At 38.1% G+C, this 27,979-nt stretch overlaps 2 protein-coding genes across 8 annotated transcripts; one reads left to right on the top strand and one right to left on the bottom strand.

Annotated features, from left to right (window-relative positions):
• Positions 1 to 50: 50 nt before the first annotated feature.
• Positions 51 to 13,133, bottom strand: lnpk (lunapark, ER junction formation factor). 5 transcript variants are annotated; one of them, XM_044215136.1, is made up of 16 exons: positions 12,976 to 13,133; positions 11,511 to 11,580; positions 10,375 to 10,416; positions 9,894 to 9,944; positions 9,647 to 9,783; positions 9,297 to 9,355; positions 8,844 to 8,884; positions 8,350 to 8,433; positions 8,205 to 8,256; positions 7,886 to 7,999; positions 7,473 to 7,583; positions 7,158 to 7,263; positions 6,400 to 6,470; positions 6,061 to 6,231; positions 4,823 to 4,912; positions 51 to 3,186 (listed from the first exon to the last, which is right to left on the bottom strand). In XM_044215136.1, exons 2-16 carry the CDS (start codon positions 11,535 to 11,537, stop codon positions 2,969 to 2,971), a joined length of 1,374 nt encoding a protein of 457 aa, XP_044071071.1. In that variant the 5' UTR covers positions 11,538 to 11,580; positions 12,976 to 13,133; the 3' UTR covers positions 51 to 2,968. The 5 variants fall into 5 exon arrangements, with proteins under 5 accessions (XP_044071071.1, XP_044071073.1, XP_044071072.1 ...); XM_044215138.1 differs by having other exon boundaries at positions 7,473 to 7,565; XM_044215137.1 differs by having other exon boundaries at positions 11,511 to 11,598; positions 12,976 to 13,124.
• Positions 13,134 to 15,408: 2,275 nt separating this feature from the next.
• LOC122884709 (homeobox protein Hox-D11b-like) lies at positions 15,409 to 26,133 on the top strand. Of its 3 annotated transcripts, none has more exons than XM_044214975.1 (5): positions 15,409 to 15,600; positions 17,917 to 18,058; positions 20,262 to 20,913; positions 22,469 to 22,607; positions 23,991 to 26,133. In XM_044214975.1, exons 1-5 carry the CDS (start codon positions 15,587 to 15,589, stop codon positions 24,073 to 24,075), a joined length of 1,032 nt encoding a protein of 343 aa, XP_044070910.1. In that variant the 5' UTR covers positions 15,409 to 15,586; the 3' UTR covers positions 24,076 to 26,133. The 3 variants fall into 3 exon arrangements, with proteins under 3 accessions (XP_044070910.1, XP_044070911.1, XP_044070909.1); XM_044214976.1 differs by having other exon boundaries at positions 15,412 to 15,600; positions 20,301 to 20,913; positions 22,466 to 22,607; XM_044214974.1 differs by having other exon boundaries at positions 15,412 to 15,600; positions 22,466 to 22,607.
• The last annotated feature ends 1,846 nt before the right edge of the window (positions 26,134 to 27,979 follow it).

Raw genomic sequence — 27,979 nt, 5'->3', positions numbered from 1 at the left:
ATCTTAAGACACAGACAGCATATAAGAACCAGAACAGAACAACTATTGCCTTCCTTTTGTTGTTGACAAACTTTATTAGGCGTGCCATGCGCACACTTAATGACAACCAGCATTGGCGGAAATGTAACTGATAAGTCCAGCAGAGAAAAACAAAACTACAAATAGTAAGTAAACAGTTATTACATGTGTCAGTGTGTGAGATAACTTGTTGAGGATCTTACAAGTTTTTAAATATTAAAGTGACAGCTTCATATTTTGAATTTTTACCACATTTTCATCACCAGCAGGTATTATGGGGGATAAAAAGACTTGGTACCATTCAGCCAAACACAAGTCAGTAAGGGTATGGGTACCGTGATGCTACATTTTGCACCAGCTGCCTGGTGGTGGGAAATAACAGGACAAAATCAAATTGTCAAACTGTGGTCAAGGCATGAAGTGAAGCAACTTTAAATTTTTTTACATGGTCTCACCTCAACATTCAACAAAGGTTTGCCCAAAAGCACTTCTGCTGCCATGTACAGATTCAGAAGGCTAGCCCAAACCTTTACGGCCAACTTTTGCCAAATGATTCTGCGTTGTTGCAAGGTTTTGATGTCAACGACTAATTAGAAACACACACAGAATTAGTGCAAAAAACTGAAACTAAACACATTCAAATATACACAAATAGAACTTCATGTGTACCCCTCAAGAATATTTTGCCCACTTAGCCTGGGTGTGTTTCTAGGGCCAGACCTGTACAACACAGGTGATACAACATATTTACATTTGCATAGACACTCACTATTTCTTCTGGTTCCATTTAATAACAGAGTAAATTGTTGTCAAAAACACTAGGTGCTAGTGCTTGGCAAATTAACCATGAACCTCCTTAATTTTGATGTTGTTACAGTAGGTAGTAGAAATAGGGTATATTACACTATAAAATAATGAAAATAACAGTAGCAACCAAAGCACACATTATGATTGCACCTACAGTGAGTGCACATATTTAAAACTCTTAAAATCAATGTAAGCACAAAGAAGAAAACACTTTAAAACATTTGATTAACAAAGGCTAATCTGCAGCAACCTGAAAAGCGACAGAACTCAAACCAGGCCTATACGTTTAAATAGTTGGGACACTACCGTGGCATTTACAGATTATGCCTCTAAATGTTTAAAACCCAAAAAGGTGCAGTAATACCTGAACAACACATTAAAACACAATATGGTCAAATAAATACAAAGAAAAACTCAGTGCAAATGGAGTCAGGAAATACAGATAAAACAAGAGTGCATTTGGCAAATGATAATCCTACTGAGAACTATGATTGGATACAACCAGATAGAGATACAATGGCAGTTTTAGCTCCAGTCTGTTATTTCAAAGAAAGATCTTTATTAAAAAACAAAAAAATACTCAGTTCAATTGTAGAGGTTCACTTACTGCAAAAAAAGCTTGGTTCGGAAAAACGATAAGTCAAATTATTTCTGTAAAGTATGACTTTTCCAGACCTAATGAGTCCACATGTTGTTTCTATCAAGATAGAGCACAGACAAAGCAGCAAGGTTATACCACACATTTGAAATAGCCTACAAACAAACATCTGCTCAAAACACACATTTTCTGCTGCGTCACTGATGGCTGATCTGAGTTGAGTTATTGGGTCATACGTGAGACATTTGACATTAGTAAAAATAATTTGCTGCTGACAGAAGTTGGCCTACAGGAAGTTAGACTACATTAAACTTTCTCACCAAAAAAAGGAAGCAAATGCATGAATGGTCAACAGTCATTGTATAGACCTGCAGCAGCTGCTTTCTCTGGTTAGTGTCATCCATTTACTGTATTGTCAGTATTGGTATACACCCTGGTCTATTCTTCTATTTTGGCCTACAACTTCAGAACCTTTGCTCCTTGGAGTGCACCTAACACTTAACTCCTAAAACATCTTTAAAAAAACAAACTTAAAAACTTTAGCAGGATTAATTGTGTACATGTTAGGTAAAATGTGAGTATAACAAATTTATCCAAATAAAATGTATCATTATGCTAAGAACTTGTATGGGGGATTAAAAACAGGAGATGAAGAAAGACATAGCAGTACCCTGAAACTTAATGGCACACTTGTATGTATACACTGTAAACACAATTGATGAAGTCCCGATTCGCAAAAGGTTTGTTTTAAGATGCACTTGTTAAATCTTTTCTCACAGACCTTAGTGAGAAATTTTTGTACACAACCCAACAAAACAATAAATAACTAGCAAAATATAGACACCACACTGAGTGGGGTCAGGGTCAGTGAAGGAGTTTAGATTTAAGCAAGTTTTTGTTTATGCTGCATCTGTGGACAAACCATTTGTGAACCAGCATTTCTATCTAAAATCATAACCCTATTCATCAACAAATCATACAGCAGCCAACTACTTCAAACGCAAAAGAACCTTATAGTGTAAATCATAGAATACTGAAAAAATACCTATGCCAGTTACCACATACAGAGCATTATCAGCAGCCAACTATGAAGAACCAGCCTTAAGATTAAAACTACAATCATCACTCTGACACCTTCCATGTCAACCAATCAAACTGTTACGGCCATGATACGTTGGCATAATTTTTGGCAACATCGCTGGACAATTTTACTATTAAATATGATGAACATAATAATTTAGATCCTCATACTGAATTATGTTTTTCAGTAAGAATACACACCATTTACCAAGCACATAATCTCCTCTCTGTGCTTTGATGGTCTTTTGACGGTGAAAAAAATGAACAGTTGAATTTAGACCCAAAAAAAGTGAGATGAGAAGTTTTTGGTTGCAAGGAAGAAAGATATCATTAAACTATTGTGGTGACAATCGCTGTCCACCTATATTGCTTTAAAATGCCACCTGTCTATCATGGCCAATACCGACACCTTTTGTTTGGATAGAATGATCAGACGTCCCTGGTCCTCTTCTGGACTTCCTGCAACTACGATGGCTGAGATTCTGTCTCACAGGCGGCGCTGTGACTCTGCTCTGATGCCACCTCTTCCTCCTCCTGAACCACTTCTTCTTCTTCTTCCTCCTCCTCCTCCTGCTGCTGCTGCTGCTGCTGCTGCTGCGGCTGCGACTGCGACTGCTCCTCTGATTGGCTCTCACTCTCTACTTCTTTAGTGGGTACTTCGTCTTCCCCCAGCTCTTTCTCATCTAAGGAGAAGATGTGTAAGTAAGTCATGTATATAACCAGAGACAGAACCACAGTGAAGGGTGAGAGAAAGAGGGAGCATCTAAGATAGTGTGAATAGTTTGTAATAAAACAATCACTGGTTGTTAAAATCAGTGGTAAATCAAAGAAAATTAGCAGCATTCCCTTGTTAGGGTTAACATAAGTGAAACAAGAGCTGACTGAACAACAGAGATGGGAGAAACAGAGAATGTAAGAGGCTTTATAAACATCCTTTAAAATCTCGCTCCTCCCATCCAACAACACAGCTTCAAGAGGATAATTAAAACTGTAAAATGGCTGTTCAACACAAACAAAAACCCTTTCATCATCAAAATCAATGCCAGAGGCTCTGGTGATACAGATTCACATTCATAATATAGTTACATTTTTAAAATCATTGCTTCTTAATGTAACGCTTAGTATGCTTCACTGTGGATTCAAAACATCAAATAGGATTCACAATCTAAATGCACCATCATTTGCACACCTTAAGATGCATTCCATTACATAGAAAATAATCTTAAATCCAGACCGTAGCAAAAGGAAGACTTGAGTCCCGTTTGGACAGAATTAATATTCCAGGAGGAGATGGGTAATATAACAGCTGCACTGCTCTTCGATTACTAAACTCATTGTTGTGGACCACACTGTCCAATTACAAGAGGTGGTTTGTAATTGATGATAATGTAGGAAAATCACATGACACACTTGCTGAACTTAAAATAACTGGAAACACAAGTGTAGTACAGTATATACTTGCAATGTACAGATGGGAATTAAATTATGAGATGAACAACATGTACACAAAAAACAGGTATTGGGCACTCTAGTTACAACTGGGATTGGGTAAAAATGTGCTAAGGGTAGGATTAAAACCACTAATCACAGTTCTTCTATTAAAATCACCCAAGCTCCCCTAAAGAAATACATCTGGTCCAAATAGGGATTAAATGACCAGAAACAAAATTATACTTTATGCACAAAATATGTGACAAGCTTCTTTTTTCTTTTTTACATGAAGTGATCTGACCAGGCACAAACTCTGATCTCTGACTTAATGTAGGCGTAGATGACACAAGTTAAGAAAATGTTAGGCTTTTTGAGACAATTTAGACATTAACTATATAGACTGGAGAGCAAATCAATCAATTAGGAAGCTTGTCTAAATATTTTGTGAAGACCAGATCTGGGTCGAACAAGTGTACTTTTTATTAATAGTTTTGTTTAGCATTTGCTTAAATTCATAGGGCACCAAATGTTTAGGATTAATCCATCAGGACAATGCAGGCAATACGAGATCAGTTGTTAATAAAAGCATACAACTTTCACTAGAGTTTTTGTTACTTTATAAACTTTGCAAGATGAATTCTAATTCTCTAAAGAGGTTAAAATTTGTAAACACTATTTGACCCAGGTCTGGTGTAGACATCCAGTAACTGCTAAAACCCATTGTTGCTTTAGTGTGATTAGAGGTAGCAATTTGGAATAGGCATTGGTCTGCGGTCTACAATGTTATGGATTCTACAGCGAAGAAAACGGACTCATTCTGGGGTAATCAAAGCTATCAAATCAGTTCAAATTAAGCCAGATCAGACATAGCAGGGAGAGGAGGGGAACCTGGACTCTGCAGAGGTCGGTTCTGAGGGTTCTTTGGACTCTGCTGGATCTGGAAACTGTGGACCAAATTCCACGGAGCCGGAGCCTTAGCTAGAGGCAAGATCACACCATTAAACCCACTGGTCACTATAACGCAATACGGCAAGCGTGCTCACAGATCTGACAAAGGAAATGTGCTGAGGAACTTCTAGGAATGTAGAATTTGATGGATGCAGGCTGTTTAGGAATTTAAATAAAAGCTTTTGCTTCTAATTTGCACTAAGCAATTTGTTGAACCAATCTGTAATGTTGGAGCATTTTGTTCACTGTTTCACGGGTCTGTTCTACTTGCCTGATTACTGCCACACTGAAACAATTTCCAAAACAATACTAACTAGCAAGCATTTTGGGTGAGACATACACTATTTAACTGGTATGCCACCCTGCAAAAGTTCAAAACAGAGTAAAAAAAGTTTGCTTGCATTTTTTCCTGCAACTGGTTTGGTTACTAGTTGGATTGTGTTGCACCATAGTGACAACAAACAAGAAGGTTGTCTGCAACTAGAAAGAATCATGTCAGGATTACATTTTTCAACTGATTTCATCTGGTAAAAGTTATGCCAGTTGTATTTCTCAATTTTAAAATTCTAATTTCTTTAACAATCTGTTGCTTCCTGTGGCAAAGAGGATGGTGATATTTGAAGGTGGTGGTGTCTGACCTCTGTGGGCTCATTGCTCACCAACAACTACTAAAGGATCAAAGTTGATATCATTAAAGTTGGGAAAAGAATCAAACACAAATGAAAAAGGTCAACTTGGAGCACTGTACTAAGAAGCATTTAACACTGGTTAGGACATGGAGTAAGCAACATAAAGACACACAGAACGGTGTGAGTATGAGAGTATGTGTGCATGTGCAGGTCTCTCTCAGAGTTGTAGCACACATGTAAAGTGTCTTGGTCCCAAGTCTGAACCAATTTTCTCAATTCCCTTCACATCTCAGATTCAGACCTAATTTACTTTTTGTCAAATCTCAGATGTTCAATCAGTCAAATAATGTCTGACTGTTCCTCCAGTGTGTATGAATCAGGACAGGTACTGTATTTGTCCACAGTTTTAGCATTGGTCCTAATTAATACTTGCTTCAGCATTGCTCTCGACTTTAACACAAACTCCTTTCATTGTTTTCTTAGTTCAGACCTGAGGAGACCCGGTCTTGGTTGGTCTTGCTTGCTGCTTGTCTGTGTATCTTTCAGTACCTCCAGAAGGGGGTGGGCTCTCCTCTGCGTCTGTCCCAGAACGCGGTGTTGGTCCAGGGGAACGTGATTCTGCTCGCAGCCTCCTCTCGTAGCTGAACTCTGGAAGCCTGGGAGCCTGAGGGCGTGTCTTCCTGGCCGGATTCAGGAAGTAGCAATAGGCACAACGGAACGCTGGGGGGTTGGAGACAGAAAGAGGGAGGGAGAAAGAAAACAAGAACGGAATTAGATAATTAGAAGGAGAGATTGTATAATTTCATGAACTCTGATTCCACTGGTTAATATTTCCAATTTGCATTATAACTTCCTTGAGTAAATGCAGTGGTGCGTTTCTGTTCTTACCTAGATATTCAAACTCTTCTTTCAGAGCCATGCCGTTATGAGAAAAACACTGTTGGCAAATCAAAGCGTATCTATAGGAAGGAAGGAGGGAGAGGGAGAGAGACTGTTTGACATAATAATTTGTGATGTTCAGTGCAGGAGTTATTTGATAAAAGTTCATTTCCATTAGCCTGCCTCGTCTACTTCCGTCAGTGATTACCTGTTTGCCAGAGGACTTTTGATGATCCCAGGAGACATATACCCCATTGCATGTACATTGCTTTTCAATCAAAGGTAAACATATAGCTGAATAGGTGAAGCTAACTAACAAACTAGGAGAGTGTTTGTGATAGAGGGCTCCACCCAAGTCTTGTAGGCAGGAAAAGTTGCGGCAGACATGCTGATAAGCGCCATCTACAGGAAAGGACATTAAATGCTTCTGCAATTATAACACTTGTACCACATGCTGGCAATGAGCAGCAATGACAACTACTGCTTTTTTTCTTCCTTTTTCCAGTTTCTGTTGCAGCTATTCCTTACTTTGCCAGTAGGAGGCGACATCAACATGTCTTCATCTACAGGGTTAAACTACTGCTGATATTACTTCCAATCCTATAGATAGTGCAGGTTGGTATGGGTTGAGGTGGTCTGACAATGACTGAACACCACTCTCTTGTGGAGAAACTGCTAAATGATAATGTGAATTTGTGAGTAAGTTACAAGCTACTTCCACAAGGGGTTTTACATAATAAAAAACATCAAACAAAAAGGGTCTTTACCTGTTCTGTGGTCCATCCCCTACCAGGTACTCAATGACTCGGTCCACAGCTCCCCTGTCTTTGGGCAGAATGGGTCTTGCTAATGGAGGGCCTGGTGGGTGCATGCCTATAAAAACAGTCCACACACATGGAAATTAATACACACACACACAAGAATGCATTACTCTTTTTAAATTGAGAAATAATATGGGAATTTGGGTCTTTCAAAACACAAACTTAAACTGCAGAAACCAGCTACAGCAGATGTTTCTTTCTTTTTTTTTGCATACATAGAAGCATTTATGCCATGATGCACTCAAAGCCTTTACAACCTACCTACACCAGGTATAGGGGAGCAGGGGGTCCTGGGTAGTGCCCCCTGGAGGACAGAGGCAGACAGAGCAGATCTCTCCGGTGGTCCTCCTGGAGCTGAGAGAGGGACAGGTTCTGTAGGGAGAGCAACATGGGATAAAGACACAAACAGATGTCTAAAAGAACTAAGTCAAAGGCAACTGGACTTGCTGTTCATTCCAGTTGCCTTTGACCTAGTACTTCGCCCATGACCTGGATGCCTGAGAATCTGCATAGACAGACTTGACTTGTAATATTCCTTGGTGAAAAAACACAACTGACAAACTCTCACTGTCAACTCACGGTGCTGTGTGGACCCCAGCATCAATGTTGATGCACTTACAAACTGTGACACTTCATAATACTTAATGTTAAGTATTTCTGTGTGCCCGCCTTACCCACAGGTGTGCCCCCTGGTCCCAATGGGGGCTGCGCTCCCACGGGAGTCATTGCCATTGCAGCCGGGGTGCCCATTGGCATGGGTCTCATTGGCACCCCTCTATGTCGAATCTCTGCACAGAGGAGAGGAATTTATGACAGAATTGGTTCTTTAGAAGAGGCAAGAATTTGATGTGTCTATCCTTTAATCATTGTATTCTAGTGAATAACTTTTTGTAGACTTGTCTCTGGATAACTCTGGCTTGAGCTCCGTCAAACACCACTGAAACTTTAAATGTGATGCTTTATTTTGCTGTTGTGTATTGATGTGTGTTGTACCTTGTCCTGGCCTGGGAGTCATCTGGGGACGCACCGGAGTCGACTCCAGCTCCTACAAACGAACAGCAAACAAAACCAGAAGTTTCAATAAAATGTAAAACTACAAACACACAGATTTAAAAAAAAAATACACAACGGCACTCACAGCTTTCTTCTTAGCTTCGGGATCAAAGCGTTCCAGGATGAGTTTGGCGTTTTTGTATGTCTCTGTTTCCATCACTTCCTCCAGCTGGAAACACAAAACAAGGAAAATTTCATTCTAACACGCAGACTGAATTGTGGTCAACTGGTTAAACCACAAAGGAGCAGTAGGTATAAACAAGGCCAGAATGATTTATCTCGAAGAAGCAAAACCTAAATATTGAGAAGGGACACTACATATAAAAGAATAGACCAAAAAGTCCCCGTCTTCTAAGCTTGTTGAAATGAGCTATAAGTAAAAGAAACAGAAAATGTAATGTTAGAAGGCAGCTGCAACGAATGAGCAGCAATTCTTGTTTGACAAGTCGCTGTGGCAATGACAAGAAATACTACTTTGTATATTGGAAAAAAGGACAGTAATACTCCCTCAACCCATAACATCCAAACACTCTTTAAACAAGCCAGTAAAAGACGCATAAAGAAGAATTGGACACTTACAATCTTTTTTTTGGCAGCCTTTAAATCTTCTAGTTTATCATCTGAAAAAAGAAGCAGAAATAACTTTAGTCAGTTCACTTTATCTTAAATCTGTTTCATTTCAAGCTAATGAAATATACTATGTCAAACACATGTGGAAGTGGTGTATACTTAGCATTTTATTAAGCTAATGACTTTGTATTATTACAGTATTATCAAGCTATGTGCTGTTTTAGTTGTACAGTTTAAAGTATCACTTAGTGATTGATTTCTGATGTTTCAAACTCAAAAGTCATTGCAGCTGTTTGCCTCTATAGTGCAGGCTATAAAATCAATGCAGTTTCATATGTTACAAAGAGGTAATAAAAATCTGGTAAGAATGCACAGTCAAAGCGTCATTTGGTAATTCCTAAAATCAACAAAAGCCTGAAAAAGATATGTTATGTGTCAGAGAGGGACTGACAGACAACTTACTATTTCTCTCAGTGCGTTTGGAAAAGAGGAAGACCAACAACTTCCTGATGAACCACACCCTGATGACGTGAAAGAAAAAGAAAAGCCAAAAGAGAGATGTAGTTGTTCTTAATAATCAACTTCAGATTCAAACTTGTCAACTAACACAAGCACTTGTCTTTGCCCACTGTGCAGCTCATCAAATTCATGGAAAATAATCAAATGCAAAAACACTGTGCATACAAGGAACATGGTATTGAAATAATATTTAAAGATGACACATCTAAAGGGCTGTGTATCAGATTAAAAATCACACGTCTGTACTTTGCAGAAAGTTGTGAAGGATACTGTAAAACAACGTGAGCACTCACAGCACAGGGTATATGAAGAAAGGCAGAGCCATGGCTATTCTCTGCAACCATTGTTCAGGTAGGTAGAGACAGCACACGATCAGAGAGGTCAACAGGTATAGGACTGACGAGTAGAGAAGCAACCGGCCGACCCACAGCTGCAGACAGATACACACAAACACACTGATGAGGAAAAAAAAAAACAAAAAAACAAAAAACTACAATTCAAGAACATCACTGCACGTCTTGGATGTTTTGCCGACTTTACCTTTTGCAGACGTTGGTTCTTGGCTCTAAACTCCTCCAGCTCTTTAATCTCCTACAAGGGAAACATGGAGGTTAAAGGTTATTTAAACAGTGCAAAGAATCTCAAATAATCAGATGTTAAGTTTAGAGTTCATCAATTGTGAGTTTCCAGGAAAGCCATTTCCTTAACTTTAAGTTATGTTCTATTTGCTCTGATTTCATTTGGGATATTCAAGTATGAGTTACTGTTTCAGGTTGATACATGCCAAATCCCATCTTTGATAAAATAGCGACCTTTCTAATGAAGCAGGATTAATGCTGTTAGCTGGATAATATGTTCAGTGTGATCCCATAATTCAATAATGCTGCTTTGGAGACAGGTCCCAATTGATTGTACAGTATATCTTCATTATGAACAAAACTGTGACAAGACGTGCCATAAGCATTATAACAGTGTTATAAGCAATGTGTGAGTACAATCAGATACAATGTTTAGTCAGTACCTTGTCAAGGTTCTCCAGCTGCTCAACTGTGGTTGGCTTTGCCTGGATTGAGTATAAAGATCATAAAATCACCTTCAGGTTATCCAGAACAATTAACACTGGGCTTCTCAGTGTCACTGACAGCCAACAGATTCAGAACTGATTGATTTGTCAGTAAACAAGCAACCCTGTTCCTGTATACACATGCATACTTATGACCTATCAAGGGGTCAGTTCCTGGTTCACTGAAATATCTCAGCTACATGTTAATAAAAGCAAATGTAATTTACCATTTGTCTACATCTGTTCCCATCCCTCTGTTTATACTTCCTACTCTCTCTTTCTGGAAAATGAATGCATGCAAAAACCAAGGGTTGCACTTTCTATTGCTCACTCTCTCTTGCTGTCTCTCTGTCTGTCTCCCTCTCTCTCTCTTTGACTTCTCTAGTATGTCTAAAAATAGTAAATGAATTTCATCTAGGCTCACTGTCCAAGCCATGTGAAGTAAAATAATTCAGTTCAACCAAAAACAGAAATATGTCACCTCACGTCTTTTAAATGTTATTTTGTGTCAATTTAATCTAATAATAAGGTACTGTGTGATCATTTAAATGCTGCCATTTACTGTATATGCACACTAGAACAAAATTATCATGAAGTGCATCAGAATTTAAGCAGAACTTTTTAAGCAGAACTGCTAAATACCAAACACTGAATAAAACCAAAACATGACTGGCCAGAGGTAGAGGGTCAGTCTTATTGATTTATGTCTATCTACAATTGTTGCCTGTATATTTTGGAACTGATTTTAAGACTTTACTAATACAGGTTGAGGTACTGCATGACTTGGCCCCACGTTATACATCAGCCCTCTTAAATCCCTGTGATGAAAGGCAACCTTTTAAATGTCTACCTGAGGAGCCCAGGCCAACAAAATCTGTTTCATCAGCTAACTCTCTTCTTAAAAAGGACTTTCATTAAGATAAACCTGTATTAGTCTTGTCTCATAATTGTAAAGTGTTGTTTTTTATTTAATCTCATATATTGCACAATGTTTACTCCTCTATTTCACTTTCTTTTCATTTACATAAACCTAGTGGGGTTTTTTTTGTTTGTTTGTTTTTTACTTTACTCTTCCTTTTCGCTCATCCACTTACCTTCCACCGGGATATCAGGGCCCCCATATCTGTAAACTACAGTATTCTCCTCTTTGATTCCTTTGGGTCACTACGGAACAGAGCGTTTCTGTTAAACAGCAAGTTTCAGGTAAGCAAAGCACATAATCCTTGCTGTTACAGTTACACAATTTATGCTGCTGATGTTAGACACCACAGTTAAGCCCTGCTATGACATTTACACAACACTTACATAATCACAGGAATAGGCAAGCTGCCTACAGAATAACTGGACACAATGATTGCTGTTGTTATTGTGGATTTACTAAGAAAATCTTTGCTAATGGCTCCTTATATAACTTTAAGAACACATCAAATATAAGACTGCACAGTACCAACAAATATAATAGTTCAAGGTAGGTATTTTGCTTAAAATTGGAAGTAGTTCATATCGAACAACATATTCTGTCATACATTCAACACTGAAAACTGTTCATTCTATGTGGCCAATACAAACTCACTATGAATAGATCTTGTTTTATCTCTCTGGATAAAGGGCAACATCTACTCAAAGGTTAGGATGTCATCCAGGGGTGGTTTACCTTTTGACTAGATATGACCTATCAGAACATGACTCAGTATTTTTACACATAACTTAAGTCCACATGTGGCTGCTGTTGTGATATCACAGCTGTCATTCCAGCAGTGCGTTTTAGAGAAATACAATGGGAAACCAGCAAGAAATGTGCAGTGTTTTTTATAATATGATTTTGCCAATATGCAGAAAGAGTAAGACACAACGGCAAACATCATGGACAGCATGCTTACAATTAAATTGTGTATAGCTTCCAGAGATTACTGGCAAAACGTTCAGTGAGATAATTGGCTTTTGTTGATGTGCATAAAGTTTGCTCTCTTGGCAACAACATTTTCAGTACATTTCTTGAAGTAAATAAGGTACAGACCTCTACATTTGTAACGTCTGTAAAATAAGACAGTAAAATACTTCGGGGTTATAGTCCCGGCTGGTGGTAACCAGACATAAATGCTAGCAATGTTACAAGGTTAACTGGCTTTTCTCTAAGACCTCGCATTTATAACGTATAGCTGTTGGCAGACAAATAAGTTATCTGCCTATTTAGCATCGCCCTTTCACATGAGACGAATAAACACTATTATAATGTCACGTTTCCAGCAGCTAATGAGGTTAACTAGCTATAGCTAACGTTAGCTGCGCCATCAAAACACTGGACATTTCACACCGCTGCTAACGTTAGCAAGCAACACTAGCGTTATATAACCAGTCAGACAGGCCGTAAGCTTTAACTTTAGCGTTACATAAACTTTTGGTGTGAATTAAACAAAACCTAGCTAAAGTGCAACATATGTTAACTACTGTATCTAGCTAGTTAACTACTGCAACAATAACACTAACTGACTAGTACCGACAACACTGCCGTTAAGGTTGGTGATCTTCATTTGAATTTTAACTTAAATAAGTACTTACATTAGGTGGTGTTTCAGTGTTTCTGTTAACCGGTCATTTAGTCAATTTAGCGCAGAGACAAGCAAACAGACTTTTGCTGTTACCTGAACTAACATCTCAACAGTCAGGCGAGAGTTGGCGCGGCGGGGTGACGTAGTGGACGTTACTTATAGATGACGTATCCCTGGGGCAGAGGTTGATTTGTTTCCCAGAGTCCTTTGCGTTGTAGTCCTTTCTGGTCCTTTGGTCAAGTCATGCAATTTTCACCGTGTTGGGAGTGTTTAGCGTTAAAATTAAGAGAAGGACTGCATTCAGAAACAACTTGACTAAACTTTTAATTAAATTAATTAAATAAAATAAACCAACTGATCAGTTAAAAAAAAAATCATAGATTCATTGATTGGAATTGTTTGGAAAGTCTTGAGGTAATCCTACCTATTGCCCTAAACATCACCACCCCAAACTGCCCCAAACACTGGAGCCACACACACCTTCGTGATGCCTTTATTTCCCCTTATGGACTTTTATATGGAGTGGAATCCATGCCATGTTAATCATCACATCTACTGATAACAACTCAAATTGTTGAAATAATAGGTGACCACAACGATTGTTGAATATGTCTATCATCAATATACAGAGTAAATAATGAAAAGCCAAACATCAATTAAGAAATACACATTGCAGTTAACTGAAAGTCAAACATTACATTTAGACAAGTCAAATAATAAAAGATCAGCCAACCAGAAAAGAATACAGAGGAAGAATAATATAAGGCCAGTCATCAAATAAAAAAAGATAAAGTCCAAGAATTTTTTTACTGTAATTTTAAGATGTAAGTCACATTTTAACCACTAGATGTCGCAATTGTATTATTTCATGTGGGCTTTCATTATTCAACGCAGCATTCGTGATGATCATGGACAGAGAATAATATATTATACAGTAAGCTGTGATGATATCACATCTTTAATTAAACAATGAATGGTAATCTTGCCACCATGTATTTTTATTTTAATACATTCCCCTCCAATAATAATAATTTCCTTTCCAGTTTAACGGCAACAGTATGTAATACAATGACAATAATGCCTTCTCTTTCTCTCTGCAGGTAATGTAACAACAGCTGGTGAGGCTTTGCAGCTTTTTGAGGCCACAAGATAGCAGAACCTCAAATACATATTTAAGTGAATAATTTTATAATTTTCCTTTTAGTAGGAGTGGATGTCACACACCAAAACAAATTGGGGCCCAGCTCAGCTCCTTAAAACACACACATATGTTCCCACAGTGTTTCCAATGTTATCACATTGTAGAAAATGTTGTGAAACTGTGGAATCTCTCTAATATTCAGCAGCATTTTCTCAACTCCCAGCTGAGCTGTTTCAGATTAGACTGCAGTGTGCAGAGATTTGGCCTTCAGCTTTAATGCGTACAGCTTCCTCTGGAGTCTGAAGAGTTATGAGCCTAATAAAATGCTCTCTCTTTTTCCCCCCTCTTCCTCATTCTCCCTCACACACACACACACACACGCACGCATGCACACACACAAGACATGCTGTTGGTGTATATTATAGCTGACGAGTAATCCTGATGCTGATGTTATTTCGGTTTCATTAACCCTTAATAAATTAAACACTCTGAATAAAAATGAACAGTGGGGACTTTGTTTTACAATTCTCCAGCACCCGGCTTACACAAAGTACACACAGTGTGTGTTGGTGTGTTTGTGTGCGTAGTGGAACAAATGGATGTTGCAAAGTCACAGAACACCAAACAGTAATCACATCATGTGAGTGTTTCTGACAAAAAAAAAAATACTATAAAATTAAATGTGCCCTTAAGTGAGTATCCCTTAAAACAAATTGTTAATGAAAGAAGAGAAGGGGATAGACTGTGTTTGTGTTCTAATCTTTAAGTGGGTTTGAAAAACAGAGCAGCAAGACTATTTAGAGTTTTGCTTATATATAGCTTACTTATTTTAAAAAGCATTGTTAGTGAGCCTTCATTAGATAACTCAGATTTATTTGTTGACATGAGTCTCAGACTGGTCTGAGCACACAGATAAGTGTAAAATACATGTATAACCGAGTATAACCAGGAGGTTTTGTCCCGCAGTCTGGCAAAAGTTAAAGTGAAATTTGACTTGATCCATTAAAACTCTCAGAGAATCAAATGAAACACGGGGAAACCTGTGCAAAAGATATATATATTACTCTCTTAGTTGTGCTCTATCCGCTATTTGTGTTTTTGAGATTTTCCTTGCAGTCTTACTTTTTCTTAATTGAATCTCTAACATGCATTTACATTAGTAGAGCTGTGGTAGCCGACCCAACTGGTAGAACATCAGAGCCATGGTCGGATATTGTAGCGGTATTGATATTGCTTCCTGATAATCCACATACAGGTCTTTTCCCGTGAGGATGAAAGACCTCCTGCATGCCACCATTTGCTGTCTGAACATCTCGAGTGGACGGCACATGGTTCAAAGACACTTCAGTTTGGGGGGTTAGACCATTTATTGGACTTGGCAGTCAGTGTGTGTCTGTCAGAGACACCTGCTTTAGGACACATGTTCACACCGATGCACAGCCCGTGAAGGTGGTCTGGATTTGCTGCTGCTCGGCCTTTCATGCACCTAACAAGGTAGGCCTCCATTATTCTGCTGAATTCAGTTGAAAGAACCTGTAGGCCCGCAGTTTATTTCGCTATTCACATTCAATCACTATCGAAAATATGTGATTCATTTCTTTTTTTGTCTCTGCCCTCATCTGTGCCCCTTTCAGCGCACCAAACTTCCTCTGTGCAAGCGTCGATTCGTTTAAATGAACAAAAACTAAAAACAAAACAGTGGACTACAAACTATTGCACGTATTATTACCATTGTTACAGGCCTATAATACATTTTAGGAGCAAGGCCTCAACAAGGTCAAAGGAAATAACCAGGACTCAATAGTTTATTTACAGCTAGGCCTGTTTTTTCACCCTGTTTACATAATTTAAATTATTTACACATTATATATTTATTTACAGGGTAGCGCGCAGTGATAGGGGTTAATGGATGTCAATTTAATAATTTCAGTGCTGCTTGGAGAATTCCAAGTGGTGTCCAACTACTCGTACGTAGTAGTAGTAGTAGTAATAATAATGATAATAATAACAACAACAACAACAATAATAATGATAGTAATAATAATAATAATAATAATGATGATGATGATGATGATGATGATGATAGTGAGGTATTTCTACCATTTCCCCCCAAGCTACACAGAAAAGAATTTGTGCCTATTTACCGGTCTTAAAATATTCAGGTTTGCTGAAGGTCTGGAGTCCACTGTTTTATTTTATAGTGGGCTATTTTTTTCGTGAGAGGTTTGAGTGTTTGTAGTTTCGCCGTTTCAAATAGTATAACCCTGAAGTGAGACCACCTGCAGTTAATATCTTAGGTCTAAATCAGGTCTGTTCATCGATTCAGATCCTATACTAAAATGCAACAACAATGCAGGAAACAGCTCCCGTGATTTTACCTTAAACTATGAGCTGTTCATTCATTCTTTCTGTTATAGTTGCCGTTTGCCACCTTAACATGGTGTAACCAAACACAAAAGCAGAAAGCTACGTGAGAATAATTGGTTAGCTTTTTTTGCTCCCATAGTATTGTCTTTACTTTGATTGTGCTGGTATAGTTATTCAAACATACACAACCTGACACAACCTACAACACAAGCACCAGCAAAGCCACATGACTACAGCCTATAGGCTCCAGCGCACATGACAAAGGCTCTAGGGTCATAGTGAAGGAGACATGATCAATAGCTACCAAACAGCATGTTTACTGGAGGCCGTCACGTTGTGTTCTGGGATGTTAAACATTAGAGCAACAGTGATGTGCTCCTGTAATCAACCATATAACATGTTTGATATAGAATAAGATCAAAAAACAGTAGAAGGAGCTGTTGAAAGAGATGCCCTTTCCATTAAGACAATGTCCTGATGTGCTTCATCCAGATGTCTTAGTGCTGAGCATTAAATAGCCAAAGTCTTTTGATAGACATAAATATTTATTATGCAATAAATGGGAATGACCTCAATATAACCATAATGCAACGTTCAGGTCCACATCTGGTTTGTTCATTGAGTTCACTCTGGCTGCAACAGCCCTGCATTGCTGTAAGTTATAAGTCAAATCACACAAATTTATGAGATGTATTCAGGAACAAAACCACCCAGAATCTGTTGGTGTAAAAAATACATATCAGTTACCTGCAGTCAGTTCTCTTGGTCAGAGAAGCATAACGTGAACACCTGTTTAGTGAGAGAAACTGACCAATCATATCCTATAACAACGATGGAGATGTCTCAAGTGTAGCAGCACCTGCAGAGGAACCCAAGACAGTGTAGAAAACTAAACATCCCCAGACATGCACTATCCAACACACCGAACAACAACTATTGGTATGTGTCACAGCAGACTTGTCAGAAAATCACAGGTGTTACTAATAACATTGACGATGGCTCCGTTCTTAAGTGTCCTAGTAGTGTGACAGAGAGTCAGCATTAACAACGGCGGGACCCTGAAACTGATTGAAATTCAGTCACCATTTTATTAGTAACACATGTGCTTTTCAAAATGTCTTCTGAGAAAAAGGCCTCTTAGTTGGCAGGAGAACGTTTCTACACTGTATAACGTAACCATCATGCAAAACTAACATGCAGGCTGATAATTAGCATTATATTTCACGATAATGGTGTGTACTGGTCCTGTTACATTAAAAAGGCCGTAATTTACATCTCCTACATACTCAAGGCCTCTCCTGTCGACAGAAAAGTAATCAGCCAGTAAGCCAACCCTCTGTTGGCATTCCCTCACCCTCTGTCTATTGTCTCTGTTCTCGTGTCTTCTGTCTCCTCTCTCCAGAGCCTAATGAAGTAATGAAGCAGGGCTGATTATGTCCACAGGCTACAGAAGGTGGAGAGGAGAGAGAGACAGAGAGCCCAGCTCCTCACCAGTCTGGGTTCATGTAGGCCTGGGTTGTTGGTTGGCCTTTGCCATCCTTCTCTTAAGATTGGCATAAGCCTCCAACTGCCTTTTGCCTGGATTGTAAGTTTAAATCTTGTTTATTGATAAAATATTTAATTGTAGTGGCATCTAATATATTATGGTCTTCACTTGAGCCTATGGGCGTGTGTTTGTGTGTGCTCAGAAGCCTTAATCAACGTCAGTGAGACATTATTTCACAGTACTGTTGTTTCACATGCATCTATATTCAGCAACACTTACAATCAGCGATGCCTATAGGCTGATAAAAGGGCCTGTCCCAACTGAACACATTATATGGTCAATATACAACAAGAACATAAAAAATATAACTCTGGGCATTAAGTGTCAGTGACCTTTCTATCAGAACAACACACTGTGTGTTTCAGTGAGATGATGAGTGAATGCATGAAATAGGAAAATGTCTTTTGATTCAACACGTAACCTTGTGGTGTAAGGGGATTTTCCCATTTTTTGCTTGCTTACCACAAGGTTTTCCTTTTACAAAGCTCTAATATACTGTATACTTCATAAGGAAATGACCAAGATGTCACCTGAGGACTACTCCTCAACTAATACTGTTACTACTACTGCTGGCCAACTACTTGTCTGTGAGCAGTATTGGTTGTGTTACTGCTGCTACTAGCGCTTCTAAAACAACAGTCTGAAGACATAGGGTCGGAAACAGTAATCAGTTAGGCGTTGTGTATTTTAAAAGGAAGATTAATGATAAACTAGCTGGTGATGTTCATGATGCAAACATCTACCAACAAAGTAAAAACTGATTCAATTTAAGGGGGAAAAATGACTTTTAGGGTTAAAGAGATAAATTAGTTTGCAAAATACTGAGCTGATCATTGAATTATTATTACTATATTTCAACATATTGGTAGCAAGTTTTATACACATTTTTAAAGCAACTTTGCAATATTTCTCACAATGCTAAGGATAAAATTCTGCAGGAAAAATGAAATATTTTTAATGTGTTGGTATGCAAATCTAAAGATGTTCAATACTGTCATAAAACACAGTTGTCAGCAAAATATCAGAATTAGTAATTGAGCCTTAAAAATCATGTTTGAAGGAGGAAAAAATGTTTACACAACATATTTTACATACATTTGACACTATAACGTACCTTGATGCCACTGTCAGTAATATTTGTAGAATACATAACTGTATTCTGTAAACAAAGTTGGGGTTTCTTGCTGCCCTAAATTATACTTTACAACAAGTAAATCATTAAGCCACAATATTTCAGTAAAAAAAGAGGAGAAGAAGCGAAACAGACACCAAGCAGCTTTCATTCTCCCATCTCAGCTGAATTGCTGAGATGTTTTCCTTTAATTAGACTCAGCCTGGGCACATTGGACAAAACAGACGATCACAGAGGATAAAAACCTTTCTGCGTTTTAACCAAATACATTTAGCCCTAACTAAGCCTCCCTCATAAATGTCCAAAATGGGCTTTGAAGTCCAGACTCCTGCAAGACTTGTTTGTGCTCCTTCCTTTTCCATGATAAATCGAAGAAATTTGCTTTGAACATCTGGTCCGGTTTTACAAGTCAAAAATATCCAAGAAGTCTTATGACCTGCACACATGCGTAAAGAATCAATATGCATGCGAAAGGAATGTTTTTCTTTGTGCTTGAAGAACAGATTTTTATTAGGAATAGGCTACATACAGTAAACACCTCTTAGATGGTTTGAATTTCATTTTCACCTCCTGGCAATTTATTTATGATTTATACAGAATGCCAAAAAGGCTTAACTACAGTACTATTGTTAGTGTGGTTGTGTGTGCATGTGTGTGTGTTTGGGGCTGGCCTGACTGCAAAAAGTGCAGCCCAGCCTGTACCTGTACTGTCAGCAGACCCAGTTTAGGCAGGCTCAAGGCCAAAGACTATGTTTTCCTCACTTTCCAAAGGACTTTGAGAGATGGTTTCATTGTGATCTTGGGGGTAATGAAGAGGTGTGGAGATAGGCTTATTATTTCTATCATGTTAACTTTCAGGGCTTAGGTCAGGGTGCAGGGCTAGAGTTATATTAAGTTTGTATGGATTATAATGGCTACATTTAGGGCTACAGGATGACAACTAATCTGCGGTGCCCAATGTGGAAATAGAGAAAGGGGTAGGCATTTCACCCTGTTTATGACAATTTCTAGGTTTTGTTAGGTCACTGTCCAAACCTCAGCCTGTTCAAATTTAAAGTAGGTCTGTTTTAATTATCCATGTATTTACCAAGCTGCAACTATCCGTTAAAGTCTGACTTCGGCTCCATTGCTTTACCGTTTTTAACGGAGAACGGCACAGCTCAGCTGGACCATTGCACCGCTTCAGTGAGAAGCCTGTCGGAGTGCAGAGGTTACTGCTACCATGAGCAGTATCCTCCTCCGTGGAAATGGACCCTCTACCAGGCGAACAGACGCTTCACGTCTCCGCCGCCAAGCTACTTGAACTTGCCGGGGGAAGCTGTTTATCACCAGGGCTTAGCATCGCCGTCGGAGGCGATATTAAATACCAGTAAGGACTGGTTTCCGTACGGCGGAGCGGTTTACGGCGCCTCTGGTCCCCGTCTTCACAAGCAAGCGTTTGCCGGAGACCCACGGAGTTTCCCCGGCAGAGACGCGGCGTTCAATCCGGACTCACAACTCCACTTCTCGGCAGAGCGGAACATAATCCTGCCGCCGGTTTTCGACCAGTGTTTCGAGTATGCAGAAGAGGGAATAGATCCGAAAGCGGAGATTAGACATGGGAGCCAGCGGGAGAAAGAGACGACTGGGGCCAAGTGGACTAGCTGTCATAGCGGGGAGAGCAGCGAGGTGAGGGCGGGGTCAGAGTCACCCCAGGCGGGGAAGGAGGACGAGGACGCGCCGTTTTCCAGCGGCAGTGGAGGAGACGACAGTCATGCCCCCAGTAAGTGGAAGTCATGGCAATAGCCTACTATAATTTCAATTAAATAGTTTAATTCCTTTGGAATTTAGCTTTGAAAAATCCGACAGCTGTTTCATGAGTCATCTATTGCGGTCACGAGAGATTTCTAGGCTACAACCGGTAAACCTAACTTGCCTATTTGATATCCTACATCTTTCTATGAAATAATTTTTTTAATATATATATATATATATAATCGTTTCTATATCAGGGACCCCTGCCATGTTCTGAAATAGAATAGGCTTTTTTTCCGGCTAATGTTACACAAACAAAGAAGAGCCAGAATATGCACAAACAGCCAAGTACAGTCATTTATATACATTTGTCTGGGCTGAAAATAGACTAATAGTTAGGCCTAACTCTTGTATTAATGTATTTGTTGAATAGCCTGCTTCTCTGTGTTTTGTCACTCTAATATGTTTTATCAGACCAGGTTCGTCTATTCAAAATAAAGCGATACAGGACTGAATATAACGTAACTATTAACAAAAATAGAAATGGTGCACTTTTCTTGTAGGCTACATGTCTAAAACCGAAGGGATTTATTTAATGGCTCCAATATAACAATATAATTTGTCATAAATCGAATATACAGCGCACATGCTGATGTTTAACTTTATACGTTTAAATATGCTACTTTTCATATTAACCATTTCCTTAAATAGGCCTGCGTGTCTGTTTTATATATGTGAATGGTAAATGTGATTATTTATTGATTTACGCAATAATGCTCCAATTTTCTCTGCATTTGTTAGCAATTTGAGTTGCACGGCCAACTGACAGTGGTTGGCTGTTGAAATAGCAAACAGTCATATGGTACTAACCATGCATGTGGGCCTAAATAAGCATGGTTTTGCCTATAACTTACAAATTGTAGATATACAAGTGCAAACAAATAGCCTAAGTGAAAACTTTGTAATGAGGGCATTAATTAGACTCACATGAAGGACTTGTTGAACTCACTGTTTTGACTTAGACCTTGACATTCACCATAAATTAAATGTTTAAATTCAACTCAGACTGATTCACATGAGTTAGATTTTTACAAGTCAATTTAATAGTTGTTTCTGATCTCTGCTGGGTGTTTGGAAGAGATAGTCTCACCATCCTAACCAGGCACCTTGGACCTGGAAAGATGTGAAGAATACTGGACTTTGCCATGGGATTTATTTTACTGGATTTATTTATTGAACTTTTTATATCACACTAGTGTTATATTACATTAGTAATATTCTTCAGTTACATTAGACACACACTGGACCTATCATAATTCTATAGTTGGATTAGAATTCTGTTGTATTTATTTCTTTCGTTTGATTTTTACTAACTGTTACAACTCTACAGTAATTTTTGTAATAACTCTTTTCTATCTATCTATCTATCTATCTATCTATCTATCTATCTATCTATCTATCTATCTATCTATCTATCTATCTATCTATCTATCTATCTATCTATCTATCTATCTATCTATCTGTCTACAAAGTGACTGTTTATTATCATTTCAGGTTTAATCTTTTCCCTCTCTCTCCAGCAGAGCCCAGTGTGAGGAGGAAGAAGCGTTGTCCTTACTCTAAGCAGCAGATCAGAGAGCTGGAGAGAGAGTTTCTATTCAACATTTACATCAACAAGGACAGACGCATGCAGCTGTCCCGCCTTCTGCGCCTGACAGATCGGTGCGTGCATGTTACAATATTTCTTTAATTGAATTTCATTTAAATGAAGGTTATACATTGCATTGTAAAATAATTAGGTCAGGACTGGACCCCAGTTCTGATTCACTGACTCAGATATGAAAGAGCTGTAAAATACAAGCTGCTGCCTGGGACACAGGAGCACAGTTGCACCTGGCAAAGGAACACATCTTACCTTGCTCCAGTTGGGGTTAGATCAGGGTAAATTAGGGTGATAGGGTGATTTTTACTCCCCTCACCAGGTGTTATTCAGCCTGAGCTTCATGCTGCAGTAAAGCACTTTCATTAAGTACTCCATACTCTGTAGTATGGCTAAACACAAGTACCATACTGGTGTCTGGTTCCACTTGTTAACAAAGTGCTATGGAACCTATGGAAGTATGATTAGCATGAATCTTTAATTGTAGTTTTTTGACCATGAAAGGTAAGTTTACTTTTTTTTTTAACTGAATTGAATTGAATTGAATTAATAGACTTTAGACTTTATTGTCCCCAAGGGGAAATTCATTTCCACAGCACTGTACACATCAGACAACAACTTCACACAGTAAAAATAGTCAGAAGTGAAAAGCTTAATGGAATAAATAGTTAAACCTACAATGAGTCGATTAATCAATTAGTTGACTGACAGAATATTAATGAGCAACTATTTTGATAATTGTTTAGTCATTCTGTGGGGATTTTCTGCTTCTTTTTTCTGTTTTATATTATTATGGACTTTATATCTTTGGGTTTTGGACTGTTGACCAGACGTTTGAAGATGTCATCTTGGGCCCTGGGGAAGTTTGATGGGCATTTCTCACAATTTTCTGATTTTTTGTTGACAATCTGAATTAATAATGAAAATAATTGTTAGTTGTGGCCCTGTTAATTTTTAATTAATGTTCAGTGGCAGGAAGTAGTCAGACATTCATGAGTGCAGTGAGAAGTCAAGGTGGAAGATTGGCATGTCACACAAAGTTCAACTATTCCACCCTTCGGGAATAAAATAGACCTGGCTTTGAAACTTTATACACTGGGTAGTTTCTGAGAGCTGATGATGTTTCCATAACCAGATCTTTTTAGTTTTTAAACTTCACCATAATCATATTTATTTGGCACGTGCGTATGTTGTAGACATAACCAATCAAAAAATGTTGTTGATGACCGTCATGCAATTACATTCCCTATGAATATTCTGTCTGATATGTGAAGACAAACAGCAGCATTATGTTTTGCCCAAAATGTATTCTGCATCATTGCATATTGCAGTTTGTTGTGTTTCTGCATGCTTTTGTAGCGCTTAAAGTCAGCTAGAACAGCACAAAGAAATCAAATGGTAACAACATGTTTCTGTCCTATTCTTTGCTGTCTTTGCTGATCCAGACAGGTGAAAATCTGGTTTCAGAACAGAAGAATGAAAGAGAAGAAAATGAAAACAGAGAGACTGCAGTACTACGCACTGTTCTGATAGACGGGTGAGGCAGAAAGGAGTAACAGACAGTCTTCCTTTCAATGTCATGCACAAACTGTGTGACACCTCTGCCAAACCTTATCACAGCGCTGTATCATTCCAATCATGTAGGCAGGTTAAGAGAGACATAAATAAAAAGTAAAAACAAACAAATAAATCATCCTACAAATGTCATGAAAGGAGAACTCCAAGGCTAAGGTTTATACCCCATATTTTAAGGACAAACACACCCCGAACAGTCAAAAACAGCAACTTCTCTACTGAATATTCTGTGTCTCATCATGAAAACATTCAGAATGCTGCTTTTGCCTCATTTGAACCCAACTTCCCTCTGAAGTCATGTGGCTTAGTGTGAAGAAATTAACCCTCTCGCTGCCTCAGGCCTTCGTGTCATGTCCACATACAATCTTTATCCTTTTCATTTCAAAAAACTAAAAATAGGGAAATATCAAATACAGATGTAGCTCTTTATATGCTTGTCTATGGAGCCTTGTGTTTTGGACTTCACATGTTTGAGTGAACTTTTTTTTTTTTGGGTTTTTATGTTGACTTGCACTGTTGATCCTCTTGTTATTCATGTGAATTTGTTTATAAGTGACATACCTGCTCAAGGTTAATAACTAATGACAATAACAAGATCAAATTTAACCATCTATTTAGCATATAAATATCATCATTTTAGGCAAGCGAAGACAATCTACGCTCATTATTCTGATATCCGTGACATTTAATATTGGTATTGTTGCCATTTTGCTCCTGTGTTTTTAGGCTGTAAAGACTAACTGCATAAGAAAGACATATAAGTGTGATTATATTGCTTGGTTTACTTTGATGTAGTATGAAGTACTTTGTGATTAGATAAATGTGATTTTTTTTTTGTGTCAAGTGTGTGTCCTTGCATTTATTGCAACGTTACACAATTTGGATTTCAGTGTATTCATGTATTATATTTCAATACATGTACACTTCAAGGCAATGTATTAAAGTATTTGACAACCTTATATCTCTATGAGGGGAACTGATTGTAGTTTTTTTGTGAAAGGGCTTTGAGGGAAGTGTGACAGAGAGAGGAGTGTGTAATCCTTAATTTGATGTAAAAACCTTGAAGTTAAATACATTTGAGTTGTGAAAGTTTGATATGATTTCATAGTTTTAAATGCATTTCTGTTTTACTCTAAAATTGACAAAGTGTTCAGATCTTCTCAAACAGAAATACAACAAATGCATGTGAAATTTAGAGTTTAGGTTTAGCCTGACTGTGAAATTATAAATGGAAATGTTTTAATTACCGCCTCTTAGTGATGGCACAAACCAGTTTAGACACTTTTCAAATTTGTTATATAAAATAGAATTTCTTATAAAATATGAAAATATTTACACAAACTACACACATATTGCTTATTTTAAATGCAATTTTTGTTACACTGCTGTCTGGGGCTGTTCACAGGGTGTTGTCTGAATGTTCTTACATGGGAATAAAATGAAATGAACTTCATGTGTGATCACTTATGCAACAAAACATTATACCCAGAAACACAATTAAATATGCTCACATTTTAGTTGGATGATGGCTAAATGGTAAACACAGCCATACTAACTAACAGGTTACACTAATGTATCTTCCATAAGTAAAGAGTAGAAGTGCCATAGTATAAAAGAAAATAAGTAAAAGTAGTAAATAGCTTCTCTGTCATGTATTCGCTCTTCTTTTCACTCTGGAGTTCCGACCCAGACTTTGAACACCACCGGCACCAGACAGAAGAAACACACAGTGAGTCCAAGGCTGCAAATGAACCTTGAACCGCAAAACAGCCACAACACACAGACACCGTCACAACCACCATTTCCTCAACCTAATGACTTTTATTGGGGCAACACAGACAGTCTGCTGTTTCTCTCTTTCTCTATCTCACACATTGACTCAGTCTGTGTGTGAGTGGGACTTGGTATTTGTGTGTGGCATAAAAAGAAAGAGATGAAAGGAGAGATTGTGTTTCTGGTTGGAACTAAAGGCATTTAACCTAATGGCCTACAATAAACTTGACCACAAACCTGCTGAGCCTTTTTTTTTTTTACTAACACAGACATGTTTTTAACTGATTTATTATTATTTTTTTATTTATAAATGCTAAGCATTGTGTTGTTTTAATTTCATTTTTTAATTTTTACAGTCGTAAAGAAATGGATAATGTACTCGTTGTTGACAAGTAGAAAGTAGGCATTGTAATAGAACTAGCAGTAGAAGCAGTAACAGTGGCATGTGTGTAGTTATTGTAGAGCAAATAGTAATAATAGTAGTTGAAGAGGCAATGTTAGTGGTAATAGTATCAGCAGCAGTGTTAGTAGCAATATTTGTAGCAGCAGCATTATTGTTGAAAGGAGAAAAAGTGGCATATAGCAGTAGTATATTAGTAGACTTAGTATTGGTAGTAGTTGTATTAAGATTTGTAGCAGTAGTAATATTAGTGCCAGCAGCAGCAATTAACAGTTAGTAACACACTATAATGTAGTTTTAAGCAGTTTTTTATTGTGTATAATCCTCCTGTGGGCACTCATAAGGGCGAGGCTGGAAACAGATAATGAATGACAATATAGTAAAACAGTTGTAATACTATAAAATATAACTTCATAGGATAAGTTATAATTGTTGCCAAATATTATACATTAATAAACACTTAAGATGTCTATATATCTGGTGACAACTACATTATAGTGTGTACATTTATTCAAGGTCTGTATACTGCTTTTAAATGCTGGGTGGACTTAAAGTAAGGTGTTACCAGTAATGGTAACAGTACTAGAAACAGCAATAGCAAAGTAACAGTAACAGTAATAGAAATAGTAATGTAATAGTAAAATAAATGGTGATAATAATACTTCACTAAAAGATTTTCTCAATGATCACCTCTAAAACAGTTGACATCAGTTTATGGCAATGCACTGTGGGCAACGTTGCCAATATATTTCCATTACTTCTTACAGTCTGTCATATAAATGTATATGTCAGCCTGCATGGCTTTTACACAGCAAACAGATTCTGTAACAGCAGGTTGAGCTTGACCCCCACCTTCACCACCAGAGCAGTCATGATGGCACTGCCACCGAGAGGAAGTTACTGCAATAACAGCTCTCTGTCCTGAATCCTCAAGGGTCCAGCTAAATTAAATTATAAGTGCCGATTCATGTGTTTCTTCATTTTATTACTGAGACCAGTTGACAGAGCTTAAAGTGCTCAATAAATAACAAATGCATTAAATTGCCCTGCTTGCTGAAATAGACCAGAGATCTTCAGGGTTGGCAGCTCAAATATTTCTATTAAAGTTGTTTGTTGCATAGTGGGATATTCTTAGGCAATGGTTGTCAAAGATGAACTTCAGGACTTCCAGAGGCAGGTGGTTTCAGGTAGTCTACAAGAACATTTGCAATATTTCATTTGACTATTGTGTCACTCCTTGGAAGTTAGCACAATGATGCTGTTTAAAGGATTGTTTTACTCAGATTTTGCCCTTCATCCTCCACTTACAGTGTGTCTGGAGTAATGTTTAATAAGAAATATTCTCAACAGAGAATTTAATAAGACCTGGTTCCACAGGACCAGGTCTTATTAATTGCAGTCTGTGCTCTAATGTAGACTTGTGCCTTCTTACATGAAAACGTCTGGGAATCCCTCCTGTTTTAACTCATCCAGCCAGCAGATGGCGCTAAGAGTGCAGAAGAGACAGCGATCAAGGTCTATGTTAGAGGGTTGTTACAAAATTTGCGAAAGGAACACACTTTTTTTTGTATTTAAGCCACGCCCCCATCCTGCTTGTCATCCTCTTCTCCAGCCAATGGACTTTCACTTTCACACACAAACATGGGCACAATGACGGAGAAGTCTTTAAATGAACTGGCATGGGGC

This window comes from Siniperca chuatsi, linkage group LG11 (assembly GCF_020085105.1).
Source record: "Siniperca chuatsi isolate FFG_IHB_CAS linkage group LG11, ASM2008510v1, whole genome shotgun sequence".
Lineage (NCBI taxonomy): Eukaryota > Metazoa > Chordata > Actinopteri > Centrarchiformes > Sinipercidae > Siniperca > Siniperca chuatsi.
The sequence above is the reverse complement of the archived record's forward strand: the minus strand, read 5'-3'. Positions and strand labels throughout refer to the sequence as shown.